This window comes from Meleagris gallopavo, chromosome 10, assembly GCF_000146605.3.
Source record: "Meleagris gallopavo isolate NT-WF06-2002-E0010 breed Aviagen turkey brand Nicholas breeding stock chromosome 10, Turkey_5.1, whole genome shotgun sequence".
In the NCBI taxonomy this organism is placed as follows: domain Eukaryota; kingdom Metazoa; phylum Chordata; class Aves; order Galliformes; family Phasianidae; genus Meleagris; species Meleagris gallopavo.
The window spans coordinates 23220613-23245438 of record NC_015020.2 but is presented as its reverse complement, the minus strand read 5'-3'; the positions used below and the strand labels follow the sequence as shown (position 1 = coordinate 23245438).

The window sequence follows — 24826 nt, the reverse complement described above, 5'->3', positions numbered from 1 at the left end:
TATAGCCGGCATATTGGAAAAGGTTCTTGAAAATGAACGGCGAACGCAGTACTGTGGCCCGTGACATTCTACTCTCAGTGCTGAATTTATCTCAGGGGCTGAAGATGTCTCTTATTAGTCACAGATTTTATTTACTCCCTCAAATATTACTAGGTAAAGTAATAATTTAGTTGTTTGTGGTCTTTTAAGGAACACGAAAAGCTGCTTTAGGCAAAAACAAAAAACAAACAAAAAAAACAAAAAAAAACTTGCCAACCACTTCTTAGCAGGAAATTAAACTGACTGAGAAAACACAAGTGGGATCAATTCAGGCTCGCTCTAATTCTTCAATTTGAGTAAATGTCACATAAATCAGTCTTTATAAGCTCCTTCCCTTTTTGTGATATCAAGGATTTTATTATGTTTATACTCTCTCACTGTACTCAAAACATTCTAAACCTTTATTCAGTACAAATGCAAATACCTCCTTTGTATTTCTACACTGTCAAACCAGGTATGAGAAAATCCCTCCCTGAAGTCTGGGTTTCTGAGGGAATACTGAGTACTGAGATGTACTCAGGTGTAGGACGGTGCTGAGAAACCACCCTCTGCCCACCATCCATTCTCAAAACCGGAGACTTACCAACATCCAGCTAGTACAGTGGACTCAAACAGAAGTACCATTCTTGCTATTCATACAGAGGTTCAGTGTTACTGCTCTAATTTCAAAATGAGATGGCACACAAACATACATCAGTCTTCCAGATGTCTCATTCTGCTTGACTCAGAAAGGACCAACTCTCAGTTTTTAAAAAAAAAAAAGAACTAAGTGTGTGACTATCAGTCTGGAACCAATTAAAATACCAACTAATGAAGAGAAGTTTCATGCTGACTTTTCACAATGGTAAGACAAGAAGACAGTAATGGGAAGATTAGAAGCTGATCTCTGGTACTTACACTGATATCTTACTGTGTCTGACAGCACAGGCCATAGAACAAGTAGATGTGCAAGATCTGGTTGATATTAGCAGTCATACCACTGTACTTTGTTGTTCTGAGAAGTAAAAAAAGTAAGAGCGAAAGTGAAACTTGCCTGCAGCTGGAGGGTATGGCGGAGAATGGTGTCCTCTAAAGCGTGAATCCACTTCTCCCTTTCATCAGCATCTCGAGCTGAAAAAATGAGTCAAAAGATATTGTTAAGTTACATGGAGTCTTATGTACTAAAAGCCATAAGCAAACAGCTCTGATGTTCTCACTAAATATGGAAACAAAACTATAATATTTATCTTAAGTTATCAAGGACATAATTCCACAGTTTTCTTAATATCCTGTTTATTTTTCCATGGTTACAGCTCCGTAACATTACTGTGCTCATCTGCGTTAATGGAGAGATGTTTTAAGTAACCATGCAGGCAAAAAAAAAAAAAAAAAATCTATGCTTTGTAGAAATTTTTTTCTCCGTACTATTAATATTCTCAGTTCCTGCTTAAGTTAAGAATTTATTATTCCTTTTCTTATGAATTTAAGTTTGTTTACAACTGATTATCTTAATTCACGCCACTTTTTCTAATATTCCTTTAATAGCAATAACAATTGAGGCTGATTTAGATGCAAGAATGTTCAGGTATGTAGATGTTTGACAGCATCACAGTGCACTTCGGTGAGGCTTTGCATGCACGAGACTCTTGTAAGCATAACTTCTGTCAGGGCTGCAGTTCTCTTTACAAATATTTGGTTTGGGTTTCTCAATCAAAAAGTACCCATCAGAAAGATATGCTTATAAAGAATGACTTAACACCGTGGGAGCAGAGGGGACAAAATGGCCGTGTTACTGCATCACTGACACCAGGAGTGTTTCTTCAGTGTCATCATTACTTACAATGGAGAAATGACTTGTTATATAAACAAACCTATTTTAATCTGAGCCCATTTTAAAGAGGTGCGTGCTTTTCTGCTCAACAGATACATATATATATATAAAGAAAGAACAACTTAAATATAATAATATTACATGAGTGATTCTGCTTTATTTCTGTTTCAGAGATTATTTGTCCCTTGTCCATCTTCAGGGACATACACAGGAAGAAAGTCTGCACAGACACTTCCTCAATTAATTAAATCATTTTACATTTTCTTAGTTACAAGGAACCTGTACTGAGTTATCCATTAAAATTCTGTGCCAGCATGCACTCAGTAACTTTGAGCCTTGAAGAACAAAGAATAATCTGGAGTGTATCTATACAGACATGTATAAATCCAGATATGACATCTTCACTTTGCTGGTCTCAAAGAGCTCCTTGCTGTGCTGGAAGAGCATTTAAAAAGTTGAGGAGCAGAGTAAGCAGACACAAGGTGCATTAAAAAAAGAATCCTAAGGCTTTATGTAGACAGTAGATACACTGGCCCCTGTACAGATTCCAGATAACTACAGGAATAGTTACTGGCAGTTGTTTCTCATTCCTCATGCAAGTGGAAGGTGCTTACAAGAAACAGAAGTCTGCTAAAAGCAAGGGAAGCTGAAGTGAGCTAGCACCTATTATACAGCCGAGAACTAAGATTCCTGACTTATTTGTTATGAAGGTTAGAAAAAATATCCCTACGTTGTTATATTGAAATATACTCTCCAGCCTCAGAATGCTATTTTCAGTCTCCCCGTTCTCATCATTCTGCATCCATTGCTTTAATTCTTCAGAATTCTGCAGCCCAAACCCACCCATGCTCAATAGCACCATCGGTCTTCCAAATATCTAAAATAAAAACTCCTTTGAAAAAAATATTTATTACTTTCTCTCAGGTACATTTTCCTCCAATGTTAACTGAAATTGCTATTTGCTTCTTTGGCTCTCCTTAGCAAGAGCAGACCCCTTAGCCTGCTTTTTGCCAAATTTTCGAATGCCTGTTCTATGTGGCAGTGGTTGACGTATTTCAGCCTATGCAAGGATTCTCAGGCTTGCTTTCTTCACTGTTGTTTGTGTTTTTCACATAACTGTCTCCTGGTCCTAAAGAACACCTTATTAGACAACCGTGGCACAAGTCATTGGACCAGACTGGTACGTAATTCACAAATTACGTGATACAACAATCCTGTGTTCATGCTTTTTTGCAGAGACTATTTTAACTGAAAAAGGAACAATTAAGCTGCGGACCAGTGAATTAATCTTTGTGTTGCAGCAGACTTCCTATGACCTTCCAGACTGCCAGCAAAGGAGGTCACTGTATTAGTTAAACACTAATCTCAATACACAGTGGCCCATTAATAAAGGTTATCACATTTGGACTTGTGTATCAAGTGCTGTACTCACAGAACAGAGAAGGCTTACAGCAACAGGGAAGACCTAAAAACCAACTATTCAGTCTAGCTCAAAAGCTGAACTCTTTCCCATGCTTATAAATAAACAGAACTTTCAGAGGTTCTATTCCTTGGATAGCCCATCTTACAGCTGTTTTTGCCACGGCTCAGCTGAAAGAAAAAAAAAAACAAGCTATATTTTTTTCCTCATATACGAGAAATGACAACGCTATAGCATAGCATGATCAATCTGTAGGTAAAGAGCACAAATCTCATCAGCCTTACTACTAAGACAGTGTCTCTGTCATAAAAACCCAGAAATATCGCCATGAGAAGACAGCTTACTGCACATAAAGATGCAGTACTCTAACCATGTCAGCATTTTCTGATCAGGACCTTACTTTCAGACCATTTCTCACCATTAAGGGATACTTCCAGCTCTCCTCTATACACACTTTAAAAAAAAAATCATGGAAAAGCAGTAGGTTACAGATTTTATTAAAGCAAGCTGCAAGAGAAGTTACATTAAATCTCATCAAAATGGCTGCTGTGAGATTAGGTGCAAGTAAAAGCTCCCTAATGGTAAAAGCAATTTAGAACTGAACAGCTGCCAAAAGATCCCTGATGAAAAAAAAAAATAAAAAAATAAAAATCAATGGGAACATTCAAAAAAGAGATTAGCTAACATACTCAGAAACAATTTATGGGAAAAATCTGCACACAATGGTCAGAGATCGTTATCCATCTATCTGTAGGAAAAGCTGGCTATTCGTTGCATTTTACTTTGGAAAAAATAAAAATAAAAATACTCCCAATATTTTTTCAGCTAAAAAGATTGTGATGCACACTATGTAGCACTTGCTCTGCTCCAGTAAATGCTGGAGGATTTCTTCAGCTGGCAGGAGACTCACCCTGCTCCTTAATCTTCATCCCTTAGTGTTCCTGTCACAAGCACCCTGAAGTCAGCCTGACCTTTGTCATGCTTTGACCAGGCTCCATTTTAAAGTTAGTACCACTCCCCTCTGCTCCAGTTCTTATGGGAAATATTACTCCAGAATTTCTTTCTGCCAACATATTTGGGATAAGGCAATTAGTATCAGGACCAGGGAATGTCACCAGTATCTATGCATCTCTAAATGTGGAAGAACAATGTCTGGTTCCTCTTCACAACAGCTCTGACAAAGAGATGAAGGGTAGGGAACAAGAGAGAGAGACTTGAGTTGCTTTCCCTAAGCTGATTCTAGCTAGGCTGACAGTTACAAAATCAAACAAGGAACACTATATCTAAATGAGAACTCTTTGGCATTTAAAAGCCATAGAGGTGTTCAGCTGCTGAAAGGTGACTGAAATGCTATTACACTAACTGGAAACAGCAATGAAACAGAGGAGCCCACATCACTGTATGAATATGCACTGTGGCCTTAGCCCAATGGGTAAACACAGTAGTTACCTTGTCAGCCAAATATGAATGGTATTGGGCATCAGCTACCCACCAAAATATGTGTAATATCTGCAGCAGAGAGAACAAAACCAGTCCCTGTGTTCTTCTCCATTTTAAATGCAAGCATCATTACCTCAGTTTTTACTGTAATCTGCCAGTGAACATCTGCTAATGGAAGCAGCTAAATCCACACAGCGATTCATTCACTGCTGTGTGCAAGAGGCAGGAATCACTGAACGCCTGAAACACTGCAAATTTACTATGATTGTGTCAGTTAGCTCCTGTTACATTTTTCTATTAGAACTAGAACTTAGAAGAGAAATTACAATTTGTTCCCTTATGCTTAACCTTTCAATCCTTTGAGTCTGCAGCACATCCTTCGAAAGTTACCTGCATAATTCATTGCGACATCTCAGGCATGTCAGACAGCAGCTGGGTCCTTAAAGCAACCACAGCCCTATTTGTGACCTGTAGGAGAAGCATGCTTAACCAGTATGCAAGCTCAGTGCAGTGAGATTTAGGATGATAATAATATTTGTACAAACTGTATGTCTTGTGATTCCACTTAAAAGCACTAAAGATGAGAATTATGGCTTCTGCTGAGGGCCTTCTATCGTTCAGAAAAAGGATGCTTCACAAAGCCCAAAATAAGCTCTTATATCTCTGAATCTCCCAAACTGCCAGGCAGGATATGACAGGGGTTTAAAAAAGAAATCTATATTATGAGGAAAAGGTGGCACATGAAATGCTCTCAGCCTTTATAATATATAATTTCCCAAATACAGAATAAACGTTGCAATTTAGAGTTCCTGTATTTGCCTTGTTGTGTAGAAGTTGTATGTGTTCAACCAAATGCTAAAGTACAACGTAACGCATTGCTTTTTCTGGCCTAAGCTTGATAGCATCTAAAGATTAGATATAAGCAAGTTTGACAACTCTCCACAATACGTGCTTCCCAGCAGCATTTCTAGGTCATGCACAGCAGTACTTGGAACAGTGAAAATACAAAACACCACCTCAGAATCAGCAAGCTGGTGCTTTTTGTTTTCCTGTGTGTGTCTGCATGGGCATCAGGATGAAAAAAAAAAGCCTCAAGATTTAGTTATAAAAACACAAGGTTATTTATAAATATACCATACTGTCTCCGAGAGAAATGCATACTTTATTTTCATTCACTGTGACCTACTTACAGGCAGAACTCAGTGAAGAAAAAAAAAAAAGTCTATTACATCCAGAGTCAATAGAGTCAATTATGCAGTCTTTAATTCAGACAAAACTTCCACTGATTTTGACACAAAAATCCCATATTGTCTCACCCGAGGTCAGAAGTAATGCGGTAGCCTTTACACAAAAATGTCCAGATGACAAACATGAGATTCTTCCTATACTGAGATCAATAGGATTTTTACCACCAATCTCAATTGAGAGATTTTATCAGTAGTGCCCAATAACGCGGAAAAGTCACACTTCACAGCCAATGTCAAAGGGCTGTTCTGTGGTTAACTAAGCGGCTTTTTGAAGTCACCGAGGGCCTTTTAAACCATAGAAAGACACAAGATAGAGCAGGGTTCCTTACAAACATACCAAAATACCATCATTTCATTGCTTATATGTATCCTTCTAACACACACACAGTTTCCACACCTATCAGGAGGTTGAACACAATCTCAGTGCCTTATTCCCTCTGTATAATTTTGGAGCTGTCACAATCATTCTTTCCCCTTCTCCTAGTCCTCCTGATGCCATTCTCCATCCATTCATAGAAACCAACCCTCCTTTTGTTCTCCCTCTGAAGACTCCAGTGCAGTTAGTATAGATAAACAAAGTCTAATCTTGTCCAAAGAAAAAGCACCAAATGGTCTCCTGTGCGCAATGTATTAAGCAGCTTTATCTGTGATCCTAAGAAATCAGTTAAAATGCTGCTTCACTGTTACCTCATTACAACTTCCCCATTGCTTCACTGTCATTTGGAATCAAATTTACAGGTTGCTTTTTGAGTGAGCTCTATAATCAGTGCATAAATGCAGCCTCGGGCAGAAACTTTTGTGACAAAGACAATCTATGATCAGGAAGCTATTGGTTCTCTCTGGGAATTCACAGACAATCTGTAATGTACTAATCAAGCATTTTTCAATGTGAGACAACCTGCAGGCACCTGTGTTTTCACCACGAAGTGTCAATTCCAAGTGTCAAACCTGGAATTTCTTGTTAAAACAGAAGAAAATGTTGAACTTCTTAGTATCTCTCTGTCCTTATGAAACCTTTCCTGACTATCTCTCCCCCATTCCTCACACTCACAAAGCTCCTTTTCAAAACAGCTGCTACGTATCATACCTTGAATTCAGATAATAGATTCCAACTGGTTCCAAAAGTAAAAACCAACAAATACATAAATACAATAAATAAAACAACGTGCCACACATACAGATACTGTTTCAAAGTATTTTCTCCTTTGTTACTCCCAATTTTCACATGAATTTCAAAATTTTCCACCATGAAAACTGAGTGCAGGCAGCTCCATCTAAGATGGTAAATTCATGGTAAGATAAGAAAATGATTTCAACAGTGAACAACTGTAATACAGGATGCTGAGGGTGCAAAAAGGAATGGCATGAAACAGTAAAAGCAGAGCCAGGCACCATTCCCTGCACTTTGGTCACAAGTTCTGACTTCCCAAAATGTTACTAAAGAATTTAGTAAGAAAAAAAAAACAAACAACCAGAGCGAATAGAGAGGATGTCAGAAAAATCATACAGCAAAAGCTAAACCTACTTCTGGTTCTCAGGAGAATTTTTGCAGTTCTGCCAAACAGAGGAGGATTATTTCAGCCTCAGAATGCTGTGTAGCACAGACCTTGTCAGGTTCAGAAAGCAGAGCTATTCTATCACGAGAACAGAGGACAGATAGCTCAGTTCTGCTGTAAAAGTACGAAGAGACAAGTCTGGAAATTTTGCCCTTACGTAGCTGCTCTTCCCCTTAACTAAAATAGCACTGTTAAGCAAAGAACAAAGAGGGATTTGCTGTTTCAGCATCACCAGAACCCCCAAAAAGCCCTGAAAAATGGTAGGTCAGGATAAATGATGCAGTCATAACAGACACAAAAATCACTGAGGAAACCAGCACACAAGATTTTACTCCAAAATCCCTTGGCAGGCTTTTTTCCATATCAGATAAAATTTAAAAAGCTCTCAAGATTTTTCAGAGGTAAGGCTGCAATTCATGAAGTGTCATTTAAATGTGGTAATGTGATGGACTGAACTGCCTTCTTACACCACAGGGGCAAGTTTCTGTACTTCCTGTGGTGGACAATGGTAAAGTTTTACAAGAAGCTATAAATACTGAGCATTTCCCCAAGCAGTACTGAAATACAGATCTAAAGCTACTATACTTAATTTTGACAGCTTAACACAAATACAATCCCAAATTCTGACACTGCTCAGCAGCTAAGGCCTTTGTGGGCCCTGGGATATCCTTGGTAAATGCTGTATCACATGTTAACAAAAGTTCCCTGCATTTACAGCACTACCTTTTGCTGTGTATATCCTCCCTCTTTTCTCAGCTGGGATGCTATGTATAATGCATCACCAAAATAAACTAGAAACTGTGTCAGGATGGGGAAGAAGGGAAAAATATCTACCTTTACCAGCTGACAGGACTCACATAATGGATAATCAGCTGCACAGCAACGTTCCTGCTTCCTCTCTCAGATTACTTTTGTGGCAGGAATAGGAAAGGAGAGACAAAAGCTAAAGCAAAATCATCTCAGATTAATGCACTGAACTGCTCCCATCTTTCAATTCTTTATTACACACACAAAACAGTGCAGGACTTGTTTGCCTTCCAAGGAGGTGTGCTGTAAAAATAAGAGCTGAGTTTTCAGGTAGGAGTTTAGAAATCTGAATTCTTGTTTCTGAATATAATGTATGCTTAGTGAAGTAATTCAATACAAATAAAGCTGTGATTGGTTCAGGTTAGAGAGCAATTTGAACATCAAGAAGGCAAGAACACACTTGCCAAACTATCTTGAACTCTTGAATTCAAGTCATGAGCATCCCTGTGAGCAGAAAGAGCAGCAGTGATATGAAGGACAGAAGAACTTACTTTCCAGATTGGAAGTGCTTATAACTTGGTGATTAAACGAAGATATTAAATGGGGAAAAAAACTCACAGCGTTTGAAGGTTGCGGAGCATTTAGAACAGGGATATGTATTGCAGCATGAAAAAATATAGTATCAAGAAAGAGCTTCCTGACAGGAAGGTGCATTAAAGTAACAGTATTATCCCAAATGTCTTCAGCTACTTGAACAGATTTGTGCATGTGAACTGAACAAACCCATGAGGCAATGAATGCCTTGAGACCTACCTCATTTGGAAGCCTTAAAATGAAGCCACAAAACTGTATAATATATTATGTACAAACAACAACCAATCAGGAGATGAAATACATTACTCTGAAATATATTTTAAAATTTCTGTAGATGTTCTGCCCCTCCTTTACAACCTCAGAGAGTAAACAGGCACCAATACTGCAATGTGTAACAACAAATGTAGGGAAATAATTTGCATGACAGAGCCAAAATTGTGCTGACAGTAAAATCAAAATATGTTGTTTCTTTTATTGCCCATATGTATTCAATTCCATTCCTTCCTTTATAATCACGTATTCAGTATGGATGCTATTTGTTATTTCTGCAGTCACCTTTCAAAGCCTGCACTTTCTTCATAATAAAACCTTCTCAACTTTTACTAATTCTCAATATAAACATGGCCACTAAAAAGGGGAGACTCCTCAAGCAGCAACAAAGTGCAAACTACACACTGGAAAGACTGAATTTCCCAAGATCCAGTAGGAAGCAAATCTTAGTGGGAGATGCTGGAGGTTTAGTGCTTCGGAAATTCAGTTTCACACACGTGGAAACAACATCCTGTGACAACTTGTTAGCTTTAAATGACTTATTTAGTCTTCATCTCACTACTTAGAGCTCTGGAGTGTTTGACAGATGTGCAATTTTAAACAGCTGAAATTAAGAAATACAAAATCCAGTAAGAATTTTTTCCTTTGTTTCCTTCAAATCTATCACTGCCCATCAGCAAAATTTCAATGAGGCAAAAGAGGATCCAAACTTTCACCAATTGGTACTGAGAAGTATGAGTACACAAAAACATTTTTTGTCTGGAGCCTTAGGGAGAAATTGTTCCCCTGCAATGGGACTCTTAACTTACACACACATCAGCAGATGGTTGAAATCTTGATATTTTTAAAGCTCTGATGTTTTCCCAACAAGACCCCATGTTGTCTGGACCTCTGTCTGTGCTTGGGAGTGAAAAAAAATGATAAGAAGGAAGATATTGTATGTTTTGAAAGTTACTGTTTCAGAAACTCTCTTCTCTTGTACAAGACTTCTCTTACAAAGGGTGGATCCATTCACAGCTGTGACTATTTCACAGAACAAAAGTTCTATTGGAATCATGATTAAAAATCATAGAAAGAAATTCTTAGCAATACTGCATGTAGTCTGGGAGTCTGTTCTACATCCTCTGTAGTCCCAGAATACGTACTGTAATATTTGCATAATTATCCATAACTGACAGTGATCTACAATTCATATAACTGAAGCCTATATAATACTGAGTGAATTTAACAAAACAAACAAACTTTGTATGAGACACACAGCATACATTTACATTGACCATAAAAACTACAGAGTTCCACAGAGGATGCTGTATACCAAAATATCTCAGCACCAGTATCTTACCTATATTTTCACATTTTCACTTTACAGACATACATTTTAATACTGTGCTAGCATCATTACAATTTGCTGGATGGCAGGGATGTTAGTTTAATAATATGCTAATAGAAAATACTGTATAAGACCTTAGTTTTGCACTAAAAAAAGCATACATACGATTGCTGACTTGATATAAAATGCACACAGATCAAGATTAAAAGCATGAGATGTTATGTGACAATATTATTTACAGCAGTATCTGGTATACAACACTATATACCAAATACTAGCAATCTTCTAAGACATTTAGCTACTCAGTAGTGAATACAGCACACATGATATCACTGTAAGTCAGAGACATATTACAAAGGTTTTATCTTAATAACTAAAGATGAGAGATTTCTAGATTTACCACTATCAAGTTATCAAATATTCAGCAGTATTTAACTTCATAGTACTGAAAGACTGCCAGAGTGCCGCATTCCATTACTGCATTAGCAGTTACCTTGCATTTTATCAGCTATCCTTGGGAATAGTAGATTTAAGTACTACTGTTAGCTCAGCATTATGAAGGCATGTTTATGAGGCTTAATGCAGTGAAAAGCCAGAGTACAGCAGCAGCATTTAGGAAGAACTGTAGCACAAGGAATGCAGATTCCAGCGACAACATGGTGTATAATAAATATTTATCATCAGAAATATTCACACAAACACAAAAGGATTAACGATAATTTGCATTTCCAAAGCACTGATTTAAAAAATATGTACAATATATGCTACAGAACTGTTTCAGTTTATAAAAATTAATAACTGCTTACATGCTAATGTGCCTCTTGGATATTTAGTTTCCAGCTCTATGCAAAATAATTTCATTCTTCAGCTAATTCACGTAAGAGGAAAAGCAAAGGAACTAACAAACATCAGCCGAAAATTATTTTAATCAGACTTCCCTAGAATTCTAACATCAGGAAAAAAAGAAGTTATCCAGACAATATCATCACAGTATTTTGTTCTACTGCTGCAGATAAAATCATTTAAGGAGAACATAACAATGATAATAGTACCTTACCCTTTCTACCGGTGAACCATAGCATGCAATGACGAAACATAGCAGTGGCAGATGGCATTGGTGTTAGTAAATGTGAATAAAAGGATAATAGCAGAGAAATGGTGACTGGCAGACAAGACACAGAAATGTAGATGAAATGAATGCAAGCTGGTAAATCTTGAAGCAAAGCTCCACCTTTAAACCAAATGTTGCCTCTAGTCTCCTCATAATTGAGCATTAAGTTCTATTTGGATACAAATTGCAACCTGCCGACCAGTCTTGATTCTCTTCATATAGAAACGCATAACTGTATCTTGATAACGAAGATCAGAAACGTTCAGTAAGCAAAACCCATAATCAGAAGCCCATTACTTTCTCCCAGTGAGTGATTTATTCTTTGTATTTTAGATCTCCAAATCCTGCCAGAATCAGTCTCTTTCTAGCATATATGTATCCACTGCAGATGTAAATCCCTGCCTAACCTGCAGCACCCCTGGATCCAGAATGTTCTCAGCGTGCTCATTTACGCTGTTCTGTTGCCAAACATTTAAAATCATCCATCAAATACAAGTGGAATCTATTACAGGAAAAAAAAACAATCTCTTCTGTCAGCTCACCCTGAAAATGGAAGGTTTTCTGATCAACAGTTATTGTGAAGGTGCTGTCGTCCTCATCGTCTATACCAATCACAGCTCCCTGTGAAACAAAGAACAAAATCCTGATAAGGCAAGCAGTGACATCAGCAGCATACACTCTATCACTACACCACTGGAATTTAAAAAGCCTTGACTAACTGTAAGCACACCGAGTACTGTAAAGAGCAGATTCCCTGTTTAATCAAGGATTGTCAGTTCCTTAATAGAATACAGAATTAAAAAACAATATTTGTAAAACTTAGTGATTTGCTGGATGATAATGCAAATCTTTTACCTTTGCAGTGGTGGCTTTATCCTGCAGCATCACTAATAAACAATATTCTACTATTCTCTACTACATTTCAACTTGTATTTTAAAAAGTGGGGAGCAATACTTTTTAAGTGTTCTCCATGTCTAGAAAATACTAATTTGCTGCTACTCTACTCTCCTGACCTAATTTCATCTACCAGTCTAAAAAAAATCATTCCAGCAAAATGCATTTGTCCCATGTTGTGTCAGTGGTACACTGCATGCTGTAATTCTCAGACCCCGAGTAAATACCAACAATAACTCAGTGGGATGCATCAAAGGCTGCTAGCTTTGTCTTCCTATTGGTGGTGACATCTCAGAAGGGAATGTGAAGATTAGATAAAGGCGATCTGTGCTCAGCTATTTCCAAATCCATCCACTTCTGCCGTCCCTAACCCATTTCCCCCTCAAAAATACATAACAAATAGCACAGTTTCATCCAGGGGAGGAAGACACTGAAGCCTCTGTCAACTCCAAACAAATTATGACATGTAGTTCAAGGTACCTCAAAGATCCCCAAAGGATTTACTTAATTTCTTTCCTCCTTTTCCAAGAGATCCAGCATCACATTCTGTTATGTCCTTCCCCCCTCCCACAAATCAGGAAGACATCCCTGGCAGGTGGATGTATTTAAAGGGTACATCCTGCCCTTATTGTGCAAGTACACCACAAGTAACAGTAGCAACTTGAGTCAGCTCCAACAAGTGTCAGCAACAGAGGAGGGGCTGAGCGCTGGGCTGGCCAAAACATCAGAATCAGTTTGGTACAGATCTATGGGAGGGGGATCTCTGTCAATTTCATTTGCACATGTTCCTCACAGCTCCTCTATGTCTGCCTGATGGCATCCTTTTGCTGGGCTGGCAGCAGGTACCACAGGGTAGAGGAAGGAAGGAACAGATCCTACACAAGAACAGCACCAACCATGTGTACCTCAGGACTATAGAGCAGGCAAGAAGAGCTCCAGACATTTTCCCCTCCACTACCATTAGTGCACCAGTTAAGTTCTCCAAAAGCACATTTTTCAAGGACAGCTCTGCAATCACTAAACAAGAGGCACCTCAAGAAGCACAGCCTACCCAGGGTAATTCCGAATACTTTACAATGCATTACAACAACCAGATGACTACACATTACACACAGGTCACTCCAAAAGTAATTTCTCCCATTTATTTCCACGGAAACTACAACAAAGAGCACAGTAACATTGTTTGATAGAGCAAATTCTCAGCTACAAAACACTATTTTTCAACAGTCACTGCCATCAGCCCTGCATTTTTGCCAGTGATGAACAAGAGCCTGCATGCCTTGCTCATAAACATTGCCACTGCTGAAATGCACCACCCACAGCCTCACTGTGCTCACTTCCACTGTTTGGTCTCCATAAACATTCAGCAAGCGTTGATGAATTGTTTCCATATGGAGGAATTCAATGACACATCTTTGCTTCATATCCATTTCCATGTCAGACATCATTTTGTCAGACTACCCCTCCACTGCCATCTGTCACATGGCAACAAAATAATATTGGAAAGAATGCTCAACCTCTGCTGCCATACCACCAACATCTGCCTCTGGCACATTCATGGGCCAAGGCAATAAAATAGGAGGCATTACTTTTGGAGTAAATGCCTTGTATTTGAGAACTACTTGGTAATCATGCAGTGCACCAGTGATCAGCCAAAAGCATTTTGCTTACAGAAAGCTTAGGCAGGATTTAAGCATCGTACAGATGGCATAGATTCTTCTATGACCACACCTTCCTAAATAATCCATGACAATAAAAATAAGACAGAATTTGAAGGTGAAACTTCAGAGCCTACAAAGCACAGGTATAGAACAAAAAAAGGCAAGGAACAAGCTTTTAAAAATGCATTCCAGAAAAAAAAAGGAAGTACTTTAGAAATCACATGTTTGTTTATGTTCACACCTACAGTTACAAATCAACAATTACTCTAAACAGAAAACCTCTTTGATAGAATTTCACATTGCAGAAGCCCATCTGTTCAGGTCCTGGTATTGTCATCTGCCAGAAGAGCTGTGTTACAAAAGCAGAAAGGCCCCTTCCTCCCTCACAAAAAAAACCAAGAAAGGAGTCAGCAAATCTTTGCAAAATTCCTAAGAGTAATCTGGGGTGGGAACATGGTAGATGGGGAAAGAGAGAAGGATTCTTTTATCTTAAATGCAAGTAAAAATGAATAATGCAATGTTGAACAGATTGTTCACTTTTAATACTTCCTAAAATGACAGGCTGATGCCAATCTCCACATTGACAGGCTCACAACACTATTAAAACAGACGTGGTTTTTCAGACTAAATTTTGCTACACAATGCAAAAAACAATTTTACAAATCTTTAGAAATGTAACGTTGCAAAAAGTTGTTTGAGTTTGTATCACCCTTAAAGAAGTTATAATCATGACACCAATACACTAAAAAGCAAAAAGTGCAATAAAATCATCTGAAACGCAGATGAACAGGGATTCTCTGTATGAACCTAACTAAAGTTGTTGGGACTCTTTTAATAGGCCCATGGGAAGATCACAAAGTGTTAACAACAGAAGGAAGGCATAACTGCAATTAAAAAAGACAGAGCTCTACTGCAACACTCATCAGATTCTGTGTCAGGCCACAGATCACCTTCTCTATATTTCTCTTCAAGACTCAAAATGTTCCCATTCATGTCCATTACCCTTCTGACCTATCCATCCTGTTTAGGTCAGCTCCTAACAAAGCATACTGGAGCCAGAAATTCTCTGAGCAATGGGGAAAAAACAGCAAGAGAAGTTTCTGAAAGCAGAAACTGAGCTCACATAAAGCCATCACAGCATTCCCAGCTCACTTCAGTAGCGTCACTTCAACCCACACAATGTCCCAAGGCAAGACAGGGAACACTCAGCTTTCCTACTTCCTACCTCAGTTTCCCCAGTTTTTATCCTCTTTCAGCAGACATTTTTAAAATTTCTGTCCTTCCCTTTCAAGAACTCCAGTACTTTGCCTTCCTTCTGTACAGACAACTGGTTGTGTGGCATTACTACACAAGTACCCAGAATGAAGCACAGTCAGGTGGTGGGCTTACAGCATTTGAACTAGCAGAATGAAGGACACAGGAACAGAATAAAGAAAAACCAGAAGAACAGAAAGAAAGCAGTTTTGCAATAACTTCTGTAGCTGTAGAACTTACATATCTTTATATTCACATGAAATGAGAACTGCAAAAAGCAATTTTATTGCAGCATTTTATCATTAACCCATAGTACTTCATCCTATGATGCTTTTTAGACAATGTATTAAGCACATAATGCTTTTATACAATATCACAGAATAACCCGAGTTGGAAGGGAGCCATAAGGATCATCAAGTCCAATAACAGAATGCAATTAGCCTAGCATGTCACTTGACCTCTAATGTTTTCTTTCTTTAAATACTTTTACTACTTCAGTGTTTTGCAGATTCAGCAACAGAGCAAAACCTCAAAAGTCTCCTTGCAGTTCTCTCCCCTAGATATTATCCACAGTGAGACATTAAGTACTAAAGAAAATATACTCACTCTCAGTCTAACACATCCTCGGCGTGATCCTCTCATCATTTTGTCTTTTGACTGAAAGAAAGAAAAAACAGAACACTGGATTAACAAATTTAGTAAGAATTGCAAGGAGAAAGTTGTTCAAGACAATCAAGAAAGAAAAAAAAAGACAGTTTGGTATAGTGTTTTATTGACTGATTGAACAATCCCATTTACAAAATTAGTTCTGACACGAAAGAGAACGCAGCACCACAGCATGAAGAAGTTCTGCTTCCAGACATAAAAACACAATATCATGCTTCAAAAAGTTCTGTAGGTATTTTGAAGAAATACTTAGAAGATGCAGACCACACCTTTATAGAAAGTAGGAAGATGAGAAGAAAGTCATTTATTAGGGAAAATTGAAATTGGCAGAGTACTGATTTACATCTTCCTCCCTTCCTGTCCTTGTACAAATCAAATTATATTTCTGTCAGAAAGTTTTCTGTATTTATCATCCCTTATATACAGATGTAAGTGTCATGTTTCAGACAAGTTTCTGACTATTTCCTAGATATTACATCCTGCTTTTATTCCAAGAGTTAGAAAAGTTGTGTTTATAGCCATTTAAGTGATCAGATTCCAGATCAGAAAACAGGATTCCTTAATCTACAACCAGGACCTAAACATGTAAATTACTGAACTTCTTCCTTACTGTCTCTGTTTGAGGCACAGTCCATCTACTTATAGATACCCAACCCACTTCTAGATTGGAACTGTTCTAAACTTCCAGCTATTCCTACCACTGATAGAGTTTGTCAGTAACTTTCCACCAATATTTTAAATGTTTTCATATTGGCAAGCTCAAGCAACATTGGCAAGCTCAAGTACCATACACTCTGATCCTTTAAGATAAGGGAAGAAAAAGGAAACATTATGAGGAATCCTAAATATTTTGCCTTCTTACAGACACAAAACATGTTCTGTTTTTCAGTTACTTCCCCTTCAGGTTTTGATTTGATGTATTGCATGCCACTGCAGCCTTAGTTACAAAGGCATTCTGGCCCAATACAGCCCCTTCTCTGTTACCACCCTGATAGCCAAACTGCATTCATTCATGTCATGGAAACTTTGTTACCTCTGCAATCACACGAACAAGTTCTCTTGCTGTCACTTTCTGAAACATTCTCTTCTTTCCAACTGAATACTTCATTCTGGACAATATATGGCTGTGACTATGACCAGCTCTATTTTCACTGATGCTACTAGACAACAAAATCAGATTGATCTTAGTGGGAAAAAAAGACAGGAACCAGAACTATCAGTCTTCACAGCAATAAAATACTTTTCATCTGCCACACGTTTGAGAGATATAGCTCCATTATAGCTATATTACAGCTATTTCTTTCGTGGAAATCATGAAGCAGTCACAGCAAGTCCTATTCACTAAGGGTAATTTAGAATACAGCGATGCATGGAAATTGCCAGGTCATGGCCTGAACCAATGGCTGAGCACCAGGTGAGAAGGCATGGCCAACCCAGGGAGCTTGGGTGTACACAATGCACCTGAGTGACTGGAAGGGGTGAAGGCTAAGTTCAGTCCTGCTCACCCTCACTTAAGGTTGGCAGCCGAGGGAGCAGCGTATCCCTAGAGACTGCACTCCTCTTGAGCTGTCACTGGTTGATGGAAGGAGTGAGCTTATGTTTCTTTGTCATCTTCTGTCACTCTATAGTGCTTATACCTCAGTAGAAGGCACTGCTATCGCCTTCTTTTGCCCCACAATAGTCAGAACTTCAAATGAAGGAAAAGTTTTGTTACTAGGGACACAATTCACTAAAGTACATTTACACGCACGGTTTTTTATGCTCACTGCCAGGAGTGAACGCCTGAAATGGGAGAACACTACCGAGAGCTTACTGCTCCCTCTAGTGGATTCCAGAAGAAATACTGGCATGAGCTCAGCAAGAAAATAATACCTAGGCTGAGGATGCACCTCCAAATGAGCAGAAGGAAAGAGGAGAAGCAATCCGGGCAGCTGGCAGAGCAGAGTGCAGGCAGGCACCAGGTTTGGTCCTGCTCAGGTTCTGGAAGCAGCTGAGAGCAAGGATGATGTGAGCAATTCCTGATGCAATGCTGGGCAGAATCCTAACAACCCTGACTTTCTTTGCACAGATTGATTAGAAACTCAACCACAAAAGGTGCTATAAAAGCCTTTACTTTTCTTGCACATCACATTTTAATGGAGTGGAAATCGAGTTTAAACTTTATAGCGCGTAATGTTCTTAGTCTGCAAAGAGATTCACAAGATAAATCACAGGTTTGGTGTGGACCCATATACTGAACATCTCCCCATCTTCAGACACAGCTTTAATTGGCTCACATGATTACAGTGAAGCAGCAAATCTAATTCACTCTGAAGGAATGAAGCACCTCTCCCTCTAGTATCCAAACTGAAGCATGCAGCTATCCTCACTAACTGCGCTGCGCACTCTCAGAAGGAGACTTTTACTCACTGCTGCAAAAGAGGACTTTAAAACATAGATCAGTTGATTTTCTATATTTGTTCCTCTCTCTATTCCCAGTAGGTTTTTACAAAAAGTAAAACTTGGACAGCTACCCCTCAAAGCTGGAAGTTTTACCTGTTGGTTGAAAGGGAGAACATTAGGCATGGATTTTCAATATGCCCAGTGCTTGATCAAGAATTCCTAAATAAATAAAGCATCCTATAACTGTTCTGAGGAATGGTTCCATTGCTCTGAACAAAATCTCAAACAGCAGAAAAGGCTCTAGGAATAGGTGTTAAAAAAAAAAATCACTTTTTCCTTTCTTATTATATATAAATTTTAACACGCAGCTATCTTTTTTTCAGTGATCAGTTTTAAAACTAGTTAAATTGACATTTCCAGTTAAATCTCCATATGCTATGTACTGATTTTGATGATAACAGACTTGAATAGGTTACAAGCAGAAGGCAACAAAAGATAAATCTCAGCTGAAGCTCAAATATAAACTCATAAAAACAAACAAAGATATACAATGTTACTGCATGGAGATTGTATGTATTGTATGGATCTGCAAGAAAAAAAAAATCTGTCCTTCATCAGTTTCTTTTTGACATTCACACAGTGAAGTTTGATCAAGTACTGAACTGACCTAACATACATTTCATGCCAGCTACATCTTCTTCAAGAAATGAAAGGGTCTATTTAAAAACAAAGAAAACTGAAACAAAGTTAAGATCCCAACCCAGCCCTCCCTAAGGCCTTCAATCCCCCTTCACATCTTTAGAACTATTTCATTTGCTTTCAGCTCTTGCATGGGAAGATTAAGATTTCAATATGAAATCCCATTGCTGTCTGCCTCCAAAACCTCTCAGGCACAGGCTCTTGAACAAGAACGCTCTTGACACGGTGCTGCCAAAGAAATCTCTAAGGTAAGTACACAGATGAGCAATAACATCACTTATTTCTCTTTAGGGAGGAGGAATGTCAAACAAGGTCTATTTATAAACACTGTTTTTTGCAGTTTAACTACGTGTACAGAAGCACTTGTGTAACAGCTATTGTTCTTGTCAAATGCTAAGGCAACACTCATTATTCAAGCCAAAATAAAACGTGACAAATCGAAAACCCCAACACACAGCCCCCAGACCATTCCACTAGCTCACCCTCTGAAAGGAGGGCCTCCCCAAGCACAGAGGCAGCAGTGACATCTAACTGCTGGGGTTGGCGGTGCTTACAGAGTGCTACTTTAACCATTCTGGGTCAGGTAAAATTTACAGAAACAGTGGCAAAGACACCCCAAAGTTGCTTGAGATCTCAACTCATCTCACTGCGTGCTCTGAAATGAAAACCAACTACAGGCAGCTGCTGTGCCTAATGCTTTGACTTTTGTGGATAGTCATAAAGCAGGAGCCAAAAGCTCAGCTACCCCTAAACAACGAGTAGAAGCAAAAGCTTCTAAGAAGCATGGTACTTCTTACGTGTTTAGAGTCCCAGTTACATTAAATCAACACATTTCTCACCTGACAGCGCACAAGCATGTATTAATTTGCACTGACATAAAGGCTGCAACAACTGACTTCTACAAATTAAGCACATATTACAGTTTGCTTTTTGAAAGGAACATGTAGGCAGCTGAAGATGACAATGAACACCAGAAAAGTTGCCTTCTATCAGCTGGAAAACTTTAGGATTGAACTGCTTTTAGCATTTTCTGTAAATAGAATCTTCAGAACCACAATTAGCACATTACTTGCATGCTACTGCTTCACCAAACCATCCCATCTTGGTTCAGAACCTGCATGAGCACCCAGCTCCACTTATCACATCAGTGGAGCAGACAACACAGCTGACTTTGGGAGGGCAGGTGACATGCAGTTCTGAGTGCTAATACAAAATTACCCCATCAGATGCTGTTAAACAAATCTGAGCAGGCACAATATATTTATAGCAGATGAGAAACACCACAGACATGCAGCACAAAGTGATGATCAGGTATTGGGAGAACTGAAACCAGACACATTGTCTAAATACTGAAGAGAACGGTATTAATGAAGCATTACTGAAATGGTGTCACACAGACATCACCTCTCTTTGTTTCCAGGAAATAAGTACTGCTCAATTCTTTGCATGAATATACTCCCCAGGAGGAAAATCCAGCACCAATCATGAAACCCTAGCTATCTGAGAAAGAGAAAAAACAGATTTCTGAAAGACCACATTTCTGATGATACTAAAATCTGTGTAACTGTAAGGGGTCTTACATTACAGACAGAATTATGGCAACCGATTGATTTATTACCGTCTAATTGGTGATTTATCTCCCAACCTTCAAACCCCCAGGAAGAGGTATTACCACATACCTAAGACCAGCAGATGGAAATACCTGCCTCTCCTTTTCCCACACTCCTATCTTGTAGGGCACAAAATTTACACAGGCAGAGTTATTACATATGATGAAAAAATATTTCCAAGTTTAAATATATATTAATTCCCAGGAATATTCTCACATTATAGAACTATACAGTGTCTATCAAATTCCTTATGGATAATTTTCTCTTTATAAAAAGAGTGCTTTAAAGGATATACAAGGCAAAGCCATACCTGTGTATTTTAAAAGAGCACTGTATGCTAGATATCCAGGTAGGAAAACATGCATAGGAACACAGGATAAGAATGACAAATTGGTATGCATTTTGTTTGTTATAAGGAGTCCATTCTGTAAATTATAATCCTGTAAAAATTTAGGGCATAAAGACCTTTGAAACACAGTTAAAACTAGGTAAATAATTCAATCTAGTGTTGAGTAACAGCCACCTTAAGACTTGTATCACATCTGTAAATTCAAAATTATCTTCTTATTACATGTAGTTTGCTTAGAGCTTTGTTTGTTTTTTAGATTCAGAGCTGTTTGCAGTGCATGTGACAGACCAAATTATTGCAGAAACTTCATCACATCAGCTCAGAATGGAAAGCAGAGACCTCAAAAAATATGTCTGTACAAAAGCAGTTTTTTTTCCTACTTTCCTCAGATTTTTGCACAAAGCTGTTGACTGAGAAACTGTATTTGGAAAAAGCAGGAAAATATATTCAACTGAAAGTCTCTTAATATCGGGGCACTGAGCCATGGCTCCAGCTTCAGAGGCATCATTTGAAATCAGGTTAGTGAGATTTGTTTTCAGTTTACCATCAAGGAAAGATTCACAAAACCGTGGCAAAATCTGAGCTTTCCTCCTTAACATCTGGATCATACACTCCACAATCAGTTCTTCAAGGCAGCACAGTAACTAAGTTGCCAAGCAGCAGAAATCTTTTAAAAGCCTAAGAAGAAAAATGCTGTTGCAACATCACAACTGCTTCCTCCTACCAACTGTTTTCATACAGACTTTGCTCCTGAAATGGTTTAAGCATGTGTTTTAAAAAGTATTTTGATGGAACAACTAACAGCAACAACAACAACAGAATATCTAAGCATTTAAATCTATTGTTTAGGAACTTATCGGTAGGAGGACTACAAAATGGTTGGAGGCTATCCCATTTGGTTCCAAAAATGTACACTACGGAGCTGTCGTACAGGGTATTTTTTTTCTTTCAACCCTCAGTCTCTACTCATGGCAGCTGTAAAGTCTGCAGCAGTTCCAGCAATACCTCAAATAGCTATGAAGTTTTAAAGGACTTTAAAGAACTGCCCTCCCTGTATCCTGGCCTTGCTGTTAGCGCTGTTCGCACAGCTACGCCAATTCAGCTTTCCATACAGTTAAAATATTTACTTACAGAATACAGATGAAACAAGAATTTTAAATCAGACTTTCAATCTCAAGGGGCTCCCTGGATTATTTCTACAGGATCCCCAAGGGCAATCACAGCTAGGGTTGCGTATTTAAGACAGCACTGCTAGCAGAAAATACAACAAAAAGCAAGTTGCTTTCACCTCCCTTTTCCTCCATAGCAATTTCTTTGTCTTCACATTCTCTGCCAGTACAAAGCCAACACGTTTTCACATTGACATGCAGAAAGAAAACTACAGAATGAACTCAACTGAAAAAACAAATCAGCAGAAAGTTGTTTCTCAGCTGTATTCCAGCTTAAGGAACAACTTTACAACTCCTGTGACAACAGAGGCAATCTACTTGCAGGCATTTCTTTTAAATATTGCCAGTGCCTCCAGCTACACTCTGAAAAAATGCAGTGTTTCAGTAGCCTTGCATTTGCTGCACCTCTAAGAGAAACAGTGATTCACAATCAAAGAATGTTAAAGGAATGAAACAATCTGTCAAACCACTGGCCAAACTGATCCAAAATGGGACACAGTCATTTATTTCATATTTTGCTCCTTAAAATGAAAACAAAACAAAAACAAAAACAACAACCATTTACTGCTACTAGACAAATCATTTATCTGAGCAAAACCATGTAAAGATGATCAATACTTGGATGGCAAGCTCAGGTCATACTCTCTGGAGTATATCACTCATAAATAAATTCACACAAATACAATTATAAGCAAAACTGAGGATGAGAATTGTTGAGAAATGTACAAACACAAACTGCAAACTACAGAAAAAGAAACAGAAAAGAGCAAACTTGACGTAAGAACTTTTGCCTTACTCCTTGAAATCTTTTATCACGTCAGGAATGTGAATGTAATTTAATTCATTTGTTCCTCATGTATGTATTCAAAACATACGTAGGTTAATAATTACTATAATAGCTAGCAAAAGAAAAGGCATACTAATTTAGGTGCAATACTACAGTACAGTAGCTCTCTTTAGATACTCCTTCCACATGAAGAGGACTCTTCTGCAGCCTATTCTACACTATTATGCAAGAAGATGAAATACAACCATACGAGGACACGCCTAGGAACAGATCTACTCTTTTGTACCGCTCACTAGTGAAAAGTTCAGCTGCATCAGACATGAACAGCTTGTAGCTTTCCACAGCTCCCCTGCCAAAGGCCAGCTGCCTCTTGCACCTGCTGGAGAAGGCTCCTGCGTGCACAAATTTTTGGACTGAAACAAGCTAAGGAGTCTGTAAGAGGTGACAAGAAGGTAAAAGTAGATGAGTTAACCATAAGCTATCAGCCAAGTCGTTTCCAGGTGCACACCTATGCAGCCAGGTGGAAACAATCTCAACATACCCCACCCATGCATTATGAACATCAGGAAGGGCCAGTTTCAGGCTCAGAATCATGCAGCTGCTTCTACACACACAAACTGTATTGCTTCAGGCTGAAAGGGCTCAGAGCAAACAGTGCTTAGCTGCATGCACTTCATCACACAGGTAAGCTTTTATTTCAAAATACAAGCACACATACACAGCAACACAGGCAAAAATCTCTGAACATCTATTTCCTACACAAAGTTCCCAAATTCCTAACATTCCTAATTATTATTGCTTATTCAACACAATCTTGGAAACTACCATTCTAAACTGAAGAACTTTGCAGACCAACACAGAAAGCATTCTGTAGAAATGGTGACTCAGTGGCACAAAGCAGGAAATGCGGTTTGATCTTCTGATCCCAAGTAGAACTTTTAAGGCAGAGAAAAAGAACATTTTAATATGAGAACTAAAAGTCATTATAATAACAGAATACATGCTAAGTTATATTGACGTGTAACGTGTACGTAGGGATAGCTAACCATTGGAAGCAATGAGATTTCAGAACTGGCATTCATTAAACTGGTAAAGACAACAGAAAGTGGCTGCAGTAACCAGAATTATCATTCACCGGCCGTCAGTGACTGCTTCTATTTCTGCAGCTGAGCGTAAAAAGACTTTGCACCTTGGACCTTCACTCAGTGATTCATCTCAAACAGCCGACATACGGACAGCCATTAAAAAGCTATAAAGGCACCTTTATTTCTCCATCATATCCCAGATGCAGGTAAAGTTTTGAATTAGTGCTGCTTTAGGTTTTATAACTGGTTTATGCTGAGTTATCAACTCGTGGTGCTGGGGAGCTAAGCTTTGCCCTAGCAGAGCCGGAAACTCAGATTCAGGGAGCAGAAGTTTTACACTTACTCGTACTGTGAAAGTATTTGTAAGAATGCCGTTTTTATAAGTAAGAAGCTGACCAAGACAACAGTTCAGCACTTAACAGAAAAAGAGGCAAGAAATGCACTGTGTCACTGCTGTTCCACACACTTCGCGTTCAAAAGTGGGAAGTCCTCGAAGGAAACATAAAGTCAGCGTCGAACTGGAAGCGCCCTGCTGCTGAGGCAGCGAACTGGGCACATGGCGATACCGCAGCTGTGGCAGAGCACCCAGGCACACGGCTTTGAAGGAGCCTCTACAGGCCGCCACGGAACGTCCCTCAGTGCCAACGGCCGCTCCCGCCTCACGGCCCCGCCCAGGGCCGCCCCCACCCCCGCGCCTACCGCCAC

At 38.8% G+C, this 24826-nt stretch overlaps 1 protein-coding gene across 1 annotated transcript; it reads right to left on the bottom strand.

The window, feature by feature from the left end:
* Positions 1 to 268: 268 nt before the first annotated feature.
* Positions 269 to 24809, bottom strand: LOC104912449 (oxysterol-binding protein-related protein 9-like). Its single transcript, XM_031554914.1, has 4 exons — positions 24588 to 24809; positions 15981 to 16031; positions 12107 to 12185; positions 269 to 1149 (listed from the first exon to the last, which is right to left on the bottom strand). The coding sequence occupies exons 2-4, from the start codon at positions 16017 to 16019 to the stop codon at positions 1004 to 1006; spliced, it is 264 nt and encodes an 87-aa protein (XP_031410774.1). The 5' UTR covers positions 16020 to 16031; positions 24588 to 24809; the 3' UTR covers positions 269 to 1003.
* Between the last annotated feature and the right edge of the window lie 17 nt (positions 24810 to 24826).

Coding starts and splice junctions, on each gene's coding strand:
- LOC104912449 (XM_031554914.1), bottom strand. CDS start 16,019: ATGATGAGAGGATCACGCCGAGGATGTGTTAGACTGAGA. Junction 12,186..15,980: donor GAGGATGTGTTAGACTGAGA/GTGAGTATATTT, acceptor TTTGTTTCACAG/GGAGCTGTGATTGGTATAGA. Junction 1,150..12,106: donor GAAAACCTTCCATTTTCAGG/GTGAGCTGACAG, acceptor TCATTTTTTCAG/CTCGAGATGCTGATGAAAGG.